Raw genomic sequence first — 18640 nt, 5'->3', positions numbered from 1 at the left:
GTCAGAATTTACCCTTGGACTCTGGCACTGGGCCAGACCTGTTTTGGGTTTGCGTCGTTAAGATAAGTAAAATGTATGTACAATGGATCACGGCTTCATTTGGGAAACAAGAAATAAATACACAACTGATATAAGTTACAAAACCAATCCAAGCTAAGAAGCTGTGCATCATTCAATTTCTAAGTCCTGGGTAACCATGTAAAAGGTTACAAAGGGGAAACGTTGTCATACAGAGAGTGGTGCATATATGGAATGAGCTGCCAGAGGTACTAGTAGAGTTGCAGCAATACGAGCATTTAAAAGATACTTGGACAGGTTGATAGTTATGAAAGATTTAGAGGGATTTGGGCTAAATGTAGAAAAATGGGAATAGCTCAAGTAGACAACTCTTTGGCATGGACAAGTTGGGTTGCAGTGTTTGTTTCTATGTTTTAATACTGCTGACGCTTTATAAGGCACCAGTGTGACTGCACTTGGAGTATTATGAGCAGTTTTGGGCCCCTTATATAAGAAAAGATGTGCTGCCATTGGAGAGGGTCTGGAGGAGGTTCTCTAGAATGATTCAGGGAATAAAACAGTTAAAATAGAAAGAGCACTTGATGGCTCTGACCCTGTACTCACTGGAATTTAGAAGAACAGGGAGGGTGAATCTTGTTGAAACCTATCGAATGTTGAAAGGGCTTGATAGAGTGGGTGAAGATGTCTCCTATAGTGAGAGAGTCGAATAGCAGAGCGTACAGCCTCAGCATTGAGAGACGTCCATTTAGAACAGAGATGAAAAGGAATTCCTTTAGCCATAGAGTGGTGAATTTTTGGAATTAATTGCCACAGATAGCCATGGAAGCCAATTCATTGGGCATATTAGATAGCTCTTGATTAGTCAGGGCATCAAAGGTTATGGGGAGAAGGCAGGAGAATGTGGTTGAGAGGGAAAATAAATCAGCCATGATGGAATGATGGAGCAGATTTGATGGACTGAATGGCCTAATTCTGCCCTTATGTCTTATGGTCTTATAATATATGAAGAAAATGTGTCACCACAGAATGACAATGCAGAGGGCACTTCAGGATGGATATGTAGTCAAATAGTCAATTTTGTCAATTCATCTTGCTCACTAGCAATCTGATTTGAAAATGTATGTACAAGTATCAAAATGAGATGTGTTACTTTTGCTTCAGTGTCTTTTATTAAATGCAGAAGCACTGAAAAGACAAACATCTTTTAAACTATGTTCTTTAAAAAGTTAAATGCTATGGCAGAACACTTTTCTCTGCTTTTGCTATTTCTGGACTTCTCATAGTCTTGTAGCTTCTTTCCTTCTACCACACTGCATATTCTGTCTCATCCTGTCTCATGACTTGCATCAAATGTCATTCCCATGAAATCACCAACCAAACAGTATTCCTGGTTTGGCAGAATCTCAAAGATTAAAATTACTTGGCCTTGCCTTCAATTCCCTCCATGGTTTTGCCCCTCCCTATTTGTGTAATTTCTTCAAGCTCACAGACCTTGTGCTTCTCTAGTTCTGAATTCTTACAATCTTAATTGCTTTACTATTGATTTTTTTCTTCGTTCTCAAATTCCCTCCCTAATCTCTTTAATTCTATTACATTAAAACTCAGAAACTTAACTTCAGTGTGTCAAGCCCTCCAGCCAGCCCAGTCCCTGTATTTCTCTCCCCACTGTCCTCTAATAATTTACTTTTTAAATACTTGGCCCTTGACCAAGATAACGATTGACCATTCTGATACCATACAGAAGCTTTAATTTTGTCTGAGAATATTTCTGTTAGGCACCTCTGGATGTTGTACTGCAATAACAATGCTATGTAGATACATTTATTTAGGCTGGGTTAGCATCTGTCTTAAGTTTTAAACTTTCAGGTATTCTAAATCTGAGTCATGTTGCATGTTTTCATTTGATGGGAATCTACTTCAGGCTTGTCATTTTTTCAGTGACTTATTGATACCAAAGAGTTAAAGTAGTTTTGGAAATGAATCATTTAGCCATGAAACAAATCAAATTAGTTGAGGATCCTTGCCAGACACATGATGGGAGGCCCCTTGTAGTGACAGTAATAACTGTTGATGACATCTTCAAGTAGGAAGTGCTTTACTATCACGGAAATGAAAGTTGACATTTTCACTGAAAGATCCCCCTTCAACCAATATGCAAATTGCAGATATATTTGCATTTTCAGAACTAACTTCAGATTTTAACTTTTTTCATTTGTTTCTATGCTACTGCTAAGTTCTTATTGAAAAGCAGAGTATAGACAATTAACTAATGGTGTGTTGGTGTTCAGCTAGAATAATCAAATATAACATTGGAAGTATTGGAAGAGAACCAATTCTGTTTATTTGTGTGGGTGTAGAAGAGCAAGCTAGAGAGCTTCAAATTATGAAAGCAAATCTCAGATGAGATGACAGGAGGTTTTTATTTTCACAGGCAGTCATGATTTCCTGGAACAGTTTGCCCATGTGTGCACTAGCATGGTTTCACTGTAGGCCTGCAAGTAGAAGCCATTTCTGATTATAAAATATTGGATTAATTGGCAAGAACTGGAATATCAGACTCAGGACTTGACTAGAGCATGAATGCTGATGCTTTTTTTCCTCCCATCCAACATTGTAAAAAAAAAGTGACTGAGTGAGGGAAACTAGAGGCTTCATGCAGATTGTACTGTTGCAGTATGTGATCAAGAAGAAATAACTTGACCTTGACCAAACCTAGTCTTGTATACACAGGGATAGTGTGGCAGTGTGCCCTGTTAACCTTGAAGAAAGCTAAAATAACAGTCAAGTATCTCTGTGATGCAATTTCAGTTTTGGGGGATGGTAGATTTTTTGGTATCAATTATAGGGGATTTCTGACATACACTAATGATAATACTTCATAATAATGTAATCTTATCTTGCATCCAGATAAGCAAATAACTTCTAAAATTTCAGTTACAAAGCTTGTAAATGTTTCAGCCGATAATGAATAATTCATATTCATTTTAACTCTCTTTTCTCTCTCTCTTTTTGCCCTTGCGCTCTTTCAGGCTAAATAGTTTGTAAATAGTTAAAGTCCTGATCAACTTACTGATTAATTATTGATTCCATCAGCAAAGTAGCTGTCTAATTCTGCACGTGTGGAAGCCAGATGTTACTGTCAGCTTCAAGTGGGAAAACGATGAACACTGACAAGTTTTGCCATCATTATAACCACAAGATCTGAATCTGTTCTTAACTCATGTCATGCTGAATGGGACATCCACCCCCACGATTTAATTTCAGTTCAAATGTTATCTTAAAGCAATCTTGAAATAATTAAATCCAGCTGTGTACAAACCTGTCTTTTACAGCAAAAAAAATGCTGCATCTGTTTTGAGAAATTTTAATTACCTAAATCATGTTTAAGCTGTCCAACAGAATCTAAAGTAGTATGGGTGTACTGTACCTACCTACTTGTAACCTAGTTTGCCTCTATTTTACATCATGCCTTTTTCACAATGTTATATATTCAATTATCTTGCTATAGTCCCTTCAATCACACATCTCTCTCCATAGGATAATAGAATTATGATTACAAGAAAAAGGCTATTTGGCCCCTTGCACCCCCTTCAGTGTACTGGACTGGTGATCCTAGCAGTTACGATTAATATGTCAAAATTGTTTTAAAATGACTAATACATTTGTATGTTTTTACCATATGTTTTCTGTAAACCCATTGTCATAATCTCAAGATGAGGGAAAAGCCATTTAGGACAGAAATAACATCACATTTCTTTGTTCAGGAAGTGGAGAGACATTACATGTACTTACCTTAGGATTGTGTGGAGTCCCTATCATCAACAAAGATCAATCGTCTTTTTTTGAAAAATAGAGGAATTACGAAGATTGGGATAGGGGAGGAAAATGGTGCTGTGGTGGGAAAAAAAAGATGCATAATCTTGTTGAATGAGCCAAAACACTCCTTTTTATTACATTCCTGTGTTCAGCTAATCAAGTTTGTTATGGAAAAACTATTCTCCAAGGACAGCAAAGGAAATTATTTCAACTTGTGTAGCAGTGATTTGCTTTTTGATTCTATGTTTTTGCTGCTGATATTTTAAATTCTGTGTGGTATTATGTAATCATATTCTTGTGATTTATATTTATTATTTAACACTGCTTGAATTTGCTGTTGGATTACTGTGTAACTGCATGTTGCTTGTGGTGTTGAGTTTTTCTGTGTTGTTTTTTTTTGCTCAGGGTTTTAAATTTGCTGCGTCTTCAGTTCCGAAGTATTCGTTTGACTCCAGCATGCCATTGAATAAGACAGCCAGACCTTTTGGTGCCGTAACAATGGAAAGTTCAAATTCAGGGACACCAATAAAGTCAGTGAGCTACAAACCTGTTTCATTGTACACTCCACCTTCTGCTTTGCCCAGTAGTGCACGTGCAAACCAGACACAACTAAAATATGGCTCAGCCACAGAAAAACGCAGCTCAGTTGCATCCACACTGCGGCATCCCAATGGGTATGTGAAAACACGCTTTCAGATCGCTCAATGAAATGTAGTCCTTATAGCTGATACCTTCAAAATTGCTGTACTAAAGAGGGAGAATCTACTGCTAAGTTTAAGGTTTCTGAGTAATTTAAAACAAGTGAATGATACGTTATTTGCTCAGATATTTCAATAGGATGGGCAGAGTTATTTAGGTCAAACTATATGCACTTTAGTTGTAGATGAAATGGAGTTAAAAACAATAATTTAGTAGTAGGAATCCCCCTCTCGAATGGCACTGCCTTTATGAAAGAACACTTGATATGTTAATACAAAAATTGCACCAAAATACCTTCTGCATGATGTATGGGAATTCAGACACTTTAGTTTGTTGATTTAAAAAAAAACAAATTTTCAAGCTTCCTGGCAGCTCTGCTTTTTAATGATATGAACAAAATGTGTCTCTGTTCACTGCCTTATGCAACTTCACAATTGGCTTTTGCTTTATTCCATAGCCATTTAAGAGAAAAAAAACTGAAGTATAATTCACTCACTGTGATACTTTTATATTTGGAAAATTTGCATTTCAGGTTGAAGCAGAAGTCCCCGTACTAATTCTGCTTATTTTCTAGGACTATTATTTGTTGTATTTTAATTAATCTTTTAAATTTGCATTTGTGTTTGATTAGTCCATGATGTTTTCAGTTAAGTTTGTGCAACAATATAGCATTGGATTACTGTTTAGGAACTGGAAGCTGGCTTCAGTAACATGCCAAGCTGTGTGCGTCTTCCTTTTAAAGAAATTATAAATAAGCTTGCAGGTCAGGATCATATTACACTGGTGCCCATTAAAGTCTGCCCATACTTGGAAAGGCATATATATATAACTGTACCTATATTGGGCATCATGAATACTTAACTGCTGCTCTGGTTAGCAAGCTTTGATGATCCTGGTTGTCAGGAAGATGTATGATAGTGTAAATCTGCTGATGTAGAATGTTGTTTTCATTGCACTGAAACACTGACATAATTTTGATCGATTTTAAAACTAAGGATGGGTGGGTAGTAAAATCTCAGAGGCATACATGCAGAACCAAATTGGGCTGGTTAATGAGATGCTAGTATTTGATTCTATCGTGAGCTTCTGTTAACCACATGAGCATGAAATGAAGCATCCTTTAAAGTATTGATTCTAACAGTAAAACAGAAACTTGAGAACTTTGAAATGCGAGGAGTTGAAACTAGATTTTGGTAAGAATGCAGAGATTGATGGAAAAAGAAAATTTGGGCAGGGTGTAAAATGGCTGCCATTCATAATTACTTATTTTGTGCTATTGCCACAGGCCCATTTCACCTTGTGATTTGTAGCTTTTTACAAACGTACTTACCTGAAAGCAATTCCACTTGCACAACATATTCTGGGAGTTATGAACATGTTCAGTAGTAAAATAATTAAATCTCTCTTGTGATGCTTATAATCTTATATAACTTTTAATAATTACCATTTACGGGATGGTTACTTTTGTTAATATGTAAAACAAGTTGCAATAAATGGATTATTATAAAGGTAGGTATATCACAATTGCTGGAATAATAATGTGTATTTTTTCTTCATTACTGCCTGATCACAGAACAATGGTGTATTTGGCAAACTTCAATATATTCTATCCATGTACTCAAAAATTTACGAAGCAGCATTTGACTTTTTCTTTTGTTGTTCCTCAAAATCATTATAATGTGTGTCATTCAGAAGAACAGAGTTTGAACAGGAAGTGGTTTGGACTTAGTGAAATGCAGATAAAATATTCAAAAACAGCTATAATTATGATGTATTCCTATACAAAGCAGAAGGCTGTAAAATGTAAGCAGATACAACCTTTCATTTTTGTCAGTAAGCCTGTCTAATTAATGATGTGGCATTGCAAATTTGCTGTGCTTTGGGATATTTGTCCTTGCAATCTGTTTTGAATTTTGTACTTCTTGGTAATCCTATGCATAAACATGAAACATTATCTGTATCAATGGTTAAATGAAAATGTACTGAATGCTATTGTTCCAATGATTTTCGAATTAATTTCATATGAGACTGTGTAAACAAAGATGAAAAAGATATTTTAAAAAGAGAAGCAAACAACAAAATGATCTGTCTGTAAGCCGTGGAATTACAGTCACTTTGTTGTGATTAAATCCTGTTCTGCAGATCATTCCACCTGTGCATTTGAGTTTTATCTCCTTTTTACCCCAGTTATTTTGTTGTTGGGGAAACTTTATCTTTTGGCTAGATTTCATAATTAATTTATTTGCATCTTTCTTTCCTTTAGGAGGATACTCTAATCAAGTTAGTATATCTCCATCTTTGCATGGATTGCTATTTGTGGCATGTTACTATTTTTAGTAAGAATTTTTTCAAAAGATTTACATAAAATAGAAGAATGAGAAAGTATGCATAGCTATGAATCATTTTATATTAAAATGCAAAATCCATTAACAAAATACAAATGATCACAGTAAAGAAAGCTGTTGGTACATGGAATGGCATTTTACCATCTTATTTAACAAAAGGGAGGAAACACAAGTGTTTATCATTTCTTGAGAGAAATGTGTTTAATAATACCTCACAGGCGTGCAGTGAACTTTGCTTTTGTTTAATCCCTTTGAGAGTGTAGCAAGAACTCAGGTTATATTCAGTCAGATGGTGGGAGACAGAATCCTTGAATTCTTTTCTCTGGATAATTGGCAGCTTGCTTTCTGGTTCTTAACCTAGAGCAGAGTACAGCTATTCTGGGATAACTATTTTTGTGCTGAACTTTGGATGCTATTTTCTGCTCATCACTTAGGATATATTTTCACCTTCTTTATTGGAACATTAATACCATCCAACCTTATCTTCACTCGATCTATTTACTGTGCATCTAGTTTCTAACTGAACAGTATTATCCAATTTTGCATTTCGTTCTGTGGTTGTTAGTGTTTTTAACCTTTGAATTTTATGTAAATTCCACTATACTCTCTGGTTATTTCCTTGTTGTTGTGATATGAATTTTTCATTTAAGGTCCTTTGCTTTCCTTAACTAAGTTTTCAGTTAAGCTATCTTTTTAGACTTCTGTAGTTTGTATACATAACAGTTAATGCTTCCAAACCGTTTATACTGAGCAGCAGGAGGATTCTAACTATAAGCCTCTGTTTCATTCAAGGGCCTTTCTGTAAATCCTTCTATTTAATTTCATGATAGTAGTTTGCAAAGGTGTTACTTTAGGACTCAGCCGCAAGCTCTTGTACACACTTTTCATATATTTAGCATCCTAGGTTCATCTAAGTGTGATTGCAGAGATCTGGGAAGAAAGGAAAAGGGTGTGCTTAGTGAATTTGAGGAGCTAGGGACCAAAATAAAATGCCGAACCAAATAGGTGGTAATCTGTGGATTGTTACATGGGCTTTATGCAAATCGGCACAGGGTAAATAAGATCAGAGAGATAAATATGTGGCTCAAGGATTGATGTGGGAGAAATGGGTTTGAATTTGTGAGACATTGGCACCAGTATTGGGGAAGTTGGGGAGAGCTGTACCAATGAACCATGCTGGAACCAGGGTTCTGGCAAATCACATAACTAGGACTGTGAACAGGGCTTTAAACTAAATAACAGGATATGGACTGAACAGCTTGGGAAAAGTATGAATAAAATAAATGGGTAGGAGAGTGTAGGAGAAGTTAGTGAAATCTCCAGAATAGAAAGTTTAGAAATTGATAAGAATTTAACTTCCAATAACATGCTGTCAAAATTGGGGGGGAAAAGAAAAGGGTAGTGAATACAGGACTGAAGGTATTATATTTGAGTGCACACATTATACAAAATAAGGTAGACACGGTGAGAAATTGGCAGTTACGATGTTGTAGTCATCACAGAGCTGTGATTGAAAGAAGATCACAGCTACGAGCTTAACATCCAAGGATGCACGTTGTATTGGAAGGATAAAGGGGTGGGATGGCTCTGTTGGTAAAAAAAAAAAATGAAGTGACATAGGATGAGAAGCTGTAGGTTCCTTCTGGGTAGAGTTAAGAAAGTACAAAGGTAAAAAGACCCTGAGTAAAATGGTTTTACCACTACAAGTTAGGAACTATGAAGAATATGAAGGTATCAACAATCATCTTGAATGTCACAATGACCATGAAGATTTGGAGGATGCAGTCATCAAAAGTATTGTATGAAGGCAGTCCATTACCTGCATGAGGTGTCTGTGCTGATTTTGTTAACTCACAATCGATCCAAAGAACATGGTGGCGTACACTGGATGAATTCCTCTGTCGATATCTTAGGAACTAATTCTCAGTTTTACAGCGCTATTGTAGTACAGATGGTGTTTTAGTTTGTTCTATATTTCATTTACTTGTTGCTCAGTTAAACATTACTCTTTTTTTTTTTTTGGTACCTTTTTAACTATTTTCTTGAAAATTCAGCTAGTTGGGCCTGACTTCACTGTGGAAGTTGCGAGCAATATGCCAGAAATTCAATTGTGTCAGAGGGCAGAAGTGAATGTAGCTGCTATTACTATGGAGAAGGTGATTGGGATGCTGAAAGTTCTGGAGGTAGCTAAGTCACCTGGACCAGATGGATCGCAGCCTAGGGTTCTGAAAAAAGTAGCTGAAGAGATTGTGGGAGCATAAGTAATGATCTTTCAACAATCACAAGATTATGGAATGATTCCAGAAAAATGGAAAGTTGCAAATGTCACTGGACGTTTTAAGACGAGGTGGAGGCACAAGAAAGGAAATTATAGGCCAGTTAGCCTGACTTCAGTGCTTGGGAAGATGTTGGAATCCATTACTAAAGATGAGGTTTTGGGCTGTTTGGAGGCACATGTTAAAAGAGTTTCATTTTACATAAAATCAGCATGATATTCTTGAGGCGAAATCTTGCCTGTTGGAATTCCTTGAGAAAATGACAGGCTACATAGACAGAAGTATAGTCAGTAGATGTTTACTAGGATTTTCAGAAGGCCTTTGACTAGGTGCCATACATTAGGCTGCTCAACATGATAAGGTATTACAGGGAAGATACTAGCATGGATAGAAGATTGGCTGACTGGCAGGAGGCAAAGAGTGGGAATAAAGGGGCCTCTTTGAGTTCGTTGCTAGAGACTAGTGGTGTTTCACAGGGGTTGGTGTTGGTACTGTTTTTTTTCAAGTTATATGTCAGTGATTTGAATGACAGAAGTGTTGGCTTTATGTCCAAGTTTGTGGACAGTACAAAGACAGGTGGAAGGGCATGAAGTGTTGAGGAATCAGGCTACTGCTATCAGGAAAGAGCTACAGAAGGTTCAGGACATATACAACCAAGTTAAGGGACAATTACTATCCCTCAACCATCAGGCTCTTGAACCAGACGAGATAACTTCATTCACCCCCATCGCTGAATTGTTCCCATAACTTTTGGACTCACTTTAAAAGATTCTTCATATCCTGTTCTTGATATTTATTATATATTATAAGAATATGTAAGATTTTTTTTTTTCTCAGCTCAAGCCGGTAAAACCTGGCATATCGTCATATCCAAGCACACTCATTGCTAGGAACTTTCAGACTATTTTAGTGGTGTATAGTATTCTGGCTTCTGGAGATTTACATAATAATTGTTGTACAGGCCTAATTGTTTAAAGCTATTGTGTAGTGATTTTGGGATGATACCAGTTGCACATATGGACAATGTATACCCTGTTCATGTTCCGTTGTCTATCAATTTCCCCTCTTAATTCAGCATGTTTCTGGTGTTTTTCACTTACTGATTTCTGTATGTTATATGTGTTTGGAATGGCTGTATCTATTTCTTAAGCTGTTGTTGCTTATTTATCCTGTTATATCTGGACAATTATTATTATTTATTTTTGTATTTACACAGTATGTTGTCTTTTGTACATTGATTGTCCATCCTGTTGGGTACGTCTTTCATTGATTCTGTAGTTTTTCTTGTATTCACTACAACTACCCACAAGAAGATGAATCTCAGGGCTGCATAAGGTGACATATACAGTGGCATGCAAAAGTTTGGGCACCCTTGGTCAAAATTTCTGTTACTGTGAATAGTTAAGTCAGTAGAAGATGAACTGATCTCAAAGTCATAAAGTTATAGGTGAAACATTTTAAGCAAGATTAGCGTATTATTTTTGATTTGTACAATTTTAGAGTGGGGGGAAAAGGGAAAAGAGCCCCATGCAGAAGTTTGGGCACCCCAAGAGATTTGAGCTCTCATAACTTTTACCAAGGTCTCAGACCTTAATTAGCTTGTTAGGGCTATAGCTTGTTCACAATCATCATTAGGAAAGGCCAGGTGATGTAAATTTCAAAACTTTATAAATACCCTGACTCCTCAAACCTTTTCCCAACAATCAACATCCATGGGCTCCTCTAAGCAGCTGCCTAGCACTCTGAAAATTAAAATAAATGATGCCCACAAAGCAGGAGAAGGTTATAAGAAGATAGCAAAGTGTTTTCAGTTAGTCGTTTCCTCAGTTTGTAATGTCAAGTTGAGGTCAAGTTGAGGTCTGGAAGACCTAGAAAACTTCCTGCAAGAACTGCTCGTAGGATTGCTAGAAAGGCAAATCAAAACCCCTGTTTGACTGCAAAAGACCCTCAGGAAGATTTAGCAGACACTGGAGTGGTGGTGCACTGTTCTACTGTGCAGCGACACCCGCACAAATATGACCTTTGTGGAAGAGTCATAAGAAAAAAACCTTTCCTGCGTCCTTACCACAAAATTCATAGTCATATTTTATTGATCCCGAGGGAAATTGGTTTTCGTTACAGTTGCACCAACCAAGAATAGAGTATAAATATAGCAATATAAAACCATAACTAATTAAATAGTAATATGTAAATTATGCCAGGAAATAAGTCCAGGACCAGCCTATTGGCTCAGGGTGTCTGACCCTCCAAGGGAGGAGTTGTGAAGTTTGATGGCCACAGGCAGGAATGACTTCCTATGACGCTTAGTGTTGCATCTCGGTGGAATGAGTCTCTGGCTGAATGTACTCCTGTGCCCAACCAGTACATTATGTAGTGGATGGGAGACATTGTTCAAGATGACATGCAACTTGAACAGCATCCTCTTTTCAGACACCACCATCAGAGAGTCCAGTTCCATCCCCCCAACATCACTGGCCTTACAAATGAGTTTGTTGATGTCTGCTACCCTCAGCCTGCTGCCCCAGCACACAACAGCAAACATGATAGCACTGGTCACCACAGACTCGTAGAACATCCTCAGCATCGTCCGACAGATGATAAAGGACCTCAGTCTCCTCAGGAATAGGAAATTGCATCAGAAGTTGGCAAAGGAACATCTCAACAAGCCTGATGCATTTTGGAAACAAGTCCTTTGGACTGATAAGGTTAAAATAGAAATTTTTGGCCACAATGAGCAAAGGTATGTTTGGAGAAAAAAGAGTGCAGAATTTCATGAAAAGAACACCTCCCCAACTGTTAAGCACAGGAGTGGATTGATCATGCTTTGGGCTTGTGTTGCAGCCAGTGGCATGGGGAACGTTTCACTGGTAGAGAGAAGAATGAATTCAATTAAATACCAGCAAATTCTGGAAGCAAACTTCACACCGTCTGTAAAAAAGCTGAAGATGAAAAGAGGATGGCTTCTACAACAGGATAATGATCCTAAACACACCTTAAAATCCACAATGGACTACCAAGAGGCACAAGCTGAAGGTTTTGCCATGGCTCTCACAGTCCCTCGACCTAAACATCATTGAAAATCTGTGGATAGACCTCAAAAGAACAGTGCATGCAAGACGGCCCAAGAATCTCACAGAACTAGAAATCTTTTACAAGGAAGAATGGGCGAAAATCCCCCAAACAAGAATTGAAAGACTCTTAGCTGGCTACAGAAAGCGTTTACAAGCTGTGGTTCTTGCCAAAGGGGGCGTTACTAAGTACTGACCATGCAGGGTGCCCAGACATTTGCTTCGGGCCCTTTTCCTTTTTTGTTATTTTGAAACTGTAAAAGATGGAAACAAAAAAGTAATCTTGTTTAAAATATTAAAGAAATGTGTCATCTTTAACTTCATGCTTTTTGGAAATCAGGTCATCTTTTATTCGCTTAGCTATTCACAGTAACAGAAATTTTGACTGGGGTGCCCAAACTTTTGCATGCCACTGTATGTACTTTTTATAATAAATTTACTTAGAACTTTTGAACTTTGAGTCTGAAGAACACTTGGCCAGATTATGAGAATGGAGAAAAAAAGTGGTAGATGGAACATAATGTAGGGAAGTACATGGTTGTGCACTTTTGGTAGAAGGAATAAAGGTATAGTGTAGACTATTTTCTAAATGGGAGAAAATTCAAAAATCACTGGTCCAGGTGGACTTGAGAATGCTCGTGCAAAATTCTCTTAAAGGTTAACTTGCAGATTGAGTTGGTGGTAAGAAAGACAAATGCAATGTTACCATTCAATTTGAAAGGACTAGAATATAAAAGAAAGAATGTACAGCTGAGACTGTATAAGCATTCATCAGACACACTTGGAGTGTTATAAGCAGTTTTGGGCTCTTATCTAAGTAAAATTATGGCATTGGAGAGGGTCCAGAAAAGGTTCACAAGAATGATCCTGGGTATGAAAGAGGTAATGTATGAGGTATGATATCTCAGGTCTCGTACTCACTGGAGTTTAGAATATCAGTGAGACCTACTGAATATTGAAAGGCTAAGATAGAGTGGATGTGAAGAGTAAGTCTTCTGGGGTGAGAGTCTAGGACCAGAGGGCACAGCTTCAGAACAGAGATGAGGAGGAATTTTTTTTAGCTAGAAGGTGGTGAATCTGTGTAATTGATTATCACAGACTGCTGTGGAGGACAAGTCATTGGGTATATTTAAAGTGGAGGTTGATAGGTTCTTGATGAGTCAGGGTTTCAATGGTTATGGGGAGAAGGCAGGAAAATAGAGTTGAGAGGAATAATAAATCAGCCTTGATGGAATGCTGGAGCAGATTCAATGGGCTGAAAAGCCTAATTCTGCTCCTATGCCTTATGGTCCTTAAAAGCAAGGTTGCAATGCTGAGGCTTGTTAAGGCATTGGTGAGACCACAATTAAAGCATCATGAGCAGCATCCTAAGAAAAGATGGAGAGGGTGTAGAGGTGGTTTACAATAATTACCCTGGGAATGAAGGGGTTAATGTATGAGGAGCTTTGGGCCTGTACTTGCTGGAGTTTAAAAGCATGAGGGGGGATTTCATTGAAACCTACCAAAATACTGAAAGGCCTAGATAGAATAGACTTGGATGGAATGGTTCCGATACTGGGAGAGTCTAGAACCAAAAGGCACAGACTCAGAATAGAAAGATGTTCCTCTAGAACAGAGATGAGGGGTAATTTACTTTGCCAGAGACTGATGAATCTGTGGAATGCATAGACACAGATGGCTATGGAAGCCATGTCAAGTGGAGGTTGATAGGTTTTTGATTGGTAAGTGTCAGAAGTTACAGGGAGAAGGCTGGAAAATGGGATTGAGAGGGAAATTAAGTCAGTCATGATTGAATGGCAGAGTTGGCTATGCGCCAAGTAACCTAATCTTGTTTTTGTCTTAATGATCTTATGAATGTGAGAATCTTAGTGTGATATTTTATGATCTTGTTACTGCATTTCACCTTGGAGAACATTGTCCTTTTTCTTTAAGATTTATTAGCGCAAAAAAAAAATCTGTTTTTGGTATACTAAACTAACACTGGGATAAACACTTAAAATATTTTCTGGTCCTCCAGGATAGTTTAAATGACAATTGTTGCTGGATTATATACAATTTAACATCTCCTCAAGACGGTTTGTTGCTGCCTGTGCAATTTAAATATAAGTGTATAGCAAAGGAAGTACACATTCCATACCATAACCATAATGATAGCAGCAACACGTGATGTGGCTTCTCTTGTGGAAAAAAGGTGTGGTAGGGAGAGAGAGAGGAATCTGAATATTCTCCACAATGGAATAGTTAGCGGTCAGATAGTTCAGTATGCGATGGGTCTAGGAAATCTTGATCACATAATGATATCTTGACAAGAACTACAGTGGAAACAGATTAGTATCTGCTACAGTTATGAGAATCCCCACACAATTAAGCAAACAGAAATAAATGTTTTGACTTTGGGGGACAGAAATGTCAGCATGAGCTTCAGATAACTGAACACAGATGTGATGAACCATTTGTGTAATCAAATTGAGGGTTAACTTACTATTGTCATAATTAGGGCAGATATGTTTGTGCTTTTAAAAAAAAGTTAAAAAAAAAATCCTCAAAGTTTGTTGATGTGGCCTAGTGCATCAGTGGTAAATTCTCCCCCCACCCATTGAGCACATTAACACGGTGTTGTTGTAGGAAGTCAACATCCATCATAAGGGACCCCCACCACCCAAATTGTACTCCCTTCTTGCTGGAAAAAGGTACATGAGCCTCAGGACTCATACCACCAGGTTCAGGAAGAATTATTACCCCTCCGTCATCAGGCTCTTGAACCAGAGGGGATAACTTCACTCGCCATCACTGAATTGTCCCCACAACCAGTGAACTCTCTTTCAAGGACTCTTCATCTCATGTTCTCAATATTTATTGCTTATTTATTATTATTATTATTTTTTGCCTTTTTGTATGTTTGGTGTCTTTTGCACACTGGTTGTCTGCCCTATTGCTGCAGTTTTTCCTTGATCCCATTATTCCTTGGATTTATTGAGTATGCCTGCAAGAAAATGAATCTCAGGGTTGCATATTGTGACATGTATGTACTTTGATAATACATTTTCTTTGAACGTTGAAATTAACAGGCCAGGGATCATTATGCCTATCTAGATTACCATTAATCTGGACTCCCTTTAGATTGAGGAGAATGCAACTCAGTTTGGTTTGGGGACTGTAATTCTGGAGGCTGTTAATGAGAAATTACATTATCAAATAACATCAAAATATATATTTTGTGCAATAGGTGTTCAAAAAGATGTTATATTTCTTGAATACTGTATACAACTCTTGAGAATGCCAACACCCTAGATGTAACCATAGAAAAAGGGCTATTGTTTTCACTGTGCATGTGCGATTAGCTATAAATGGCTAAAATTATCAAGAATTCATATTTCTTTTTCTTAACTAATTCAGAAGTCTAAAAGAGTTGGGTTGAGTTGTTCTCCAATCTTGGCAGTTGACATGCAAACGTTTCATCACTATGCGAGGAGTCATGGTCAGTGCCTTGTTGATTGTGGTGTGTCCTCTGAATGATTGGCCTTTATATACTTTTCAATAGGCTGATTGGAAGCCATTTCAGAAAATCAGTTGTGAAGTGAGGAGGAAATCTTGTTGCTGATTGGCTGTATGGTGAACTTCATGCAGTGTCATCAGGAATTTTGCCTGCATCTGCTGATAAATAGGACTGATGTCTATATGTTTATTTACAGAATTGTTTGTGGAAAGCCAGGTTTCTAGGAATTCTCATACATGTTGTGTGTTTGCTTGCACCATGGCTTTCACTGATGCCCAGTCGAATTTGTGCTCCTCTCAATTTTCATGGGTAGAGACTAGGGAGAGTTGGTCATGCCAGATCAACCACTGAAGCTAGACACCTTCCAAGTTAATCTAAAAGAGTATCTGGATATTGCTGAGAACATCACACCATCTTACACACTCTGTGCTTGTCTCAATAATGATTACAAGCAGTGCCAGAGACATCCATATTAAAGAGTGTAGACATCGATCTATCTCTGGAGATCCACAGAGATCCAGATTCAATTCTGACTTTGGGTGCTGTCTGTGTAAAGTTTTCACCTTCTCCCTGCAGCTGTGTGGATATCCCGATGTGCAGGTTGAATGGGTTAATTGGACATTGTATTTTGCTCCCCATATGTAGATAAGTAGTTCAGTATGTGCGAATTGAAAGGATTAAAGGAGAATAATGATAGAACTAGAGTAGCATTATTGTAAAGAAATGCATGGTGGTTGTCATGGACTTGGTGAGCCCAAGAGCTTGTTTCTGTGCTGCATGACCCTATGATAAGACTGTTTACACTTGGTGGGGATATAATACAAGAAGAACAAGCAACTTGTGCTTAATGGCTGCTTCTGATGACCCGTCTACTTTGGGATTTGCAGCATTTTTGTCACAAAAAGGCCTGAGATATTTTGGAATAGGAGTTTAAAATGCACTTGTTAAATATATTGACTATTGTTGAGCTGTTCTCTTACTGATGGATGATGGGGAAGGAGAGGTTGAGTTAAGTTGTGACCAAGATAGTCACTAGCCGATTTGTGCCCTCTGGTGTTCGCTTGGTTGAGGAACAAACTGGACCAGGACTACTTACCATTAAACTAGTCATGCCACACAGGCTCTTGAGCTATATAATTACTGTAATTTTTTTTTCTGTTTGTGACAGTGTTCTTTTAACTGAAATTATAACTATGTGTACTATTTGTACTATGTGCATTGTGCCATGTGTTGTTGATAATGTGTTTTGCATCTTGCCCCTGGAAGAACACTTTTATTTGGCTATGTTGATATATGGTTGAATGATAATTGAAGTTAAACCTGAAGTTCATACTTCATGATGTGTGCTAAACTTTGCAGTATTGTCATCAGTTATGCCTCTGAAATTCAGATGCAGTCAGTAGAATATCAGAAGCAGCATTCTTCCTGCCTGATTTATTAAGTATACATTTACTACACAATAATAGATTTTTTCCCTATGTGTTAGTATTATATTTTTCCCCTCAGTTCTTAACTACTTAGTAGTTGGCTTTTTAGCGACATAGCAAATGCTGTTAATTTTGTTTCCTTTACAAAATTACAAATTTATGACAAAATTTCCTCAAAGGAAATATAAAACTGTATTGAAAAGCTATATAAAGTGTGTGACAGCCACTAGTAAATGTACCTCTGTCCTTTGTTATAAAGAAAAACAAGCATTATACTTCATTTAGCTTCCCCCCCCCACTGATAAACAGTACAAACAGCATACTGCATTTCCAAATGAGCAAAAATCCTGCTTCTTCTTAATGCAAGTGTCTTAAGAATTCTGTGCTTTGGCAGAACTTGGCATAGAGCCTGAAAATTAGTGTGCGATGTGTAGGACAATGTTGAAGGTAAATTCATAGCACAAAGAGACTGCATTGTTCTTCAACATTTAGGAAAGTGATAACAGTGTTGAAGATATTGTGGATAGATTCTTCTTTGGAAGCTGTGGAATAATGAATGATGTATCCAGTTGAGTTTGGACTGTTTTCCTTAATGTTACAAAATCCTTCATAATAGATTCATCATGCATTGTGGGGGTAAAATGGTATAAGAAGTCAGTGTAACTGTCACCTAAACTTTCTTTCTATTCCTTCAAGCCATTTGGACCATGCTTTTGGCCATTTTCCATGAAGCCACTATTAATATTGTGTGCACGTATCTTATTCCTTTGATAGCAGTTGGATACTTTCCATGTTTAAAAAAAACTATGTAAAAGCTAGTGAACTTTATTGTGTAGTTATGTATTTGATAGGAATTTGTAGTCATTTAAATTAGCGTGTTAAATTCAGCTTGAAATTCTAGGGGTCTGAAAAATTCTATTTGGTAGTATCTATAGAAACACTTCCATAATACAATAGTGAATTGGTTATTACATTATATTACATTACCCAGCAAAAATTATTTGAAATTGACATTTTTAAAAAAAGACATTGTTCAACTTTTACATATTGTTAATGTCCAGAGTACAAATTGAATGACCTACAAAATATTTAAGACTTCAGACAAAAGCTTACGTTGTGTTTAGTTGCTTGCAAACCTATTTTAGATTCTCGCATGAAGAACTGTTTTTTATGTTGTTATGCTTTTAAATAGATGCTTAAAGGGAATGTATTTTACTGAGAATGCTTAATGACCTGTCTAAATTAGTTAATTTCCCAAGTTTGTTTGAAGTGTTGGCATTTGATGTGCATGTTGCATGTGTGATAATACATATTAGTACAGCACATTTTTTTTAAAAAAGAAATATTTTCTTCATAAAAGTACTTAGTTGACCTAAGTAACAAAACACAGGACCTACTTTTTTACTGCCTATATTTATAATTCCTTTATTTGATAGACTATTTTTAATAATCACTTTTTCCCAATTCCTGTTCATTGTGGAATTTCGTGCCTTGC

The 18640-nt window shown here is 37.1% G+C and overlaps 2 protein-coding genes across 3 annotated transcripts in view; both read left to right on the top strand.

Annotated features, from left to right (window-relative positions):
• Positions 1–18640, top strand: part of LOC140200447 (PDZ and LIM domain protein 7-like) — a 137466-nt gene that overhangs the window by 62110 nt on the left and 56716 nt on the right. The window contains exon 4 of one of the 2 annotated variants that reach the window (XM_072263795.1): positions 4240–4364. In XM_072263795.1, the coding sequence (XP_072119896.1) occupies positions 4240–4364 (125 nt within the window). Of the gene's footprint in view, positions 1–4239; positions 4509–18640 lie in introns of both variants that reach the window. The other variant, XM_072263794.1, reaches the window with a different exon arrangement.
• The window catches only part of LOC140200448 (PDZ and LIM domain protein 7-like), a 33313-nt gene continuing 21469 nt past the window's right edge, over positions 6797–18640 (top strand). Inside the window, exon 1 of the mRNA XM_072263796.1 lies at positions 6797–6813. The gene's annotated coding sequence lies outside the window, so the exon portion shown is untranslated. The remainder of the gene's footprint in view (positions 6814–18640) is intronic.

This window comes from Mobula birostris, chromosome 7 (assembly GCF_030028105.1).
Source record: "Mobula birostris isolate sMobBir1 chromosome 7, sMobBir1.hap1, whole genome shotgun sequence".
In the NCBI taxonomy this organism is placed as follows: domain Eukaryota; kingdom Metazoa; phylum Chordata; class Chondrichthyes; order Myliobatiformes; family Myliobatidae; genus Mobula; species Mobula birostris.
This window is presented reverse-complemented; position numbering and strand designations above follow the sequence as displayed.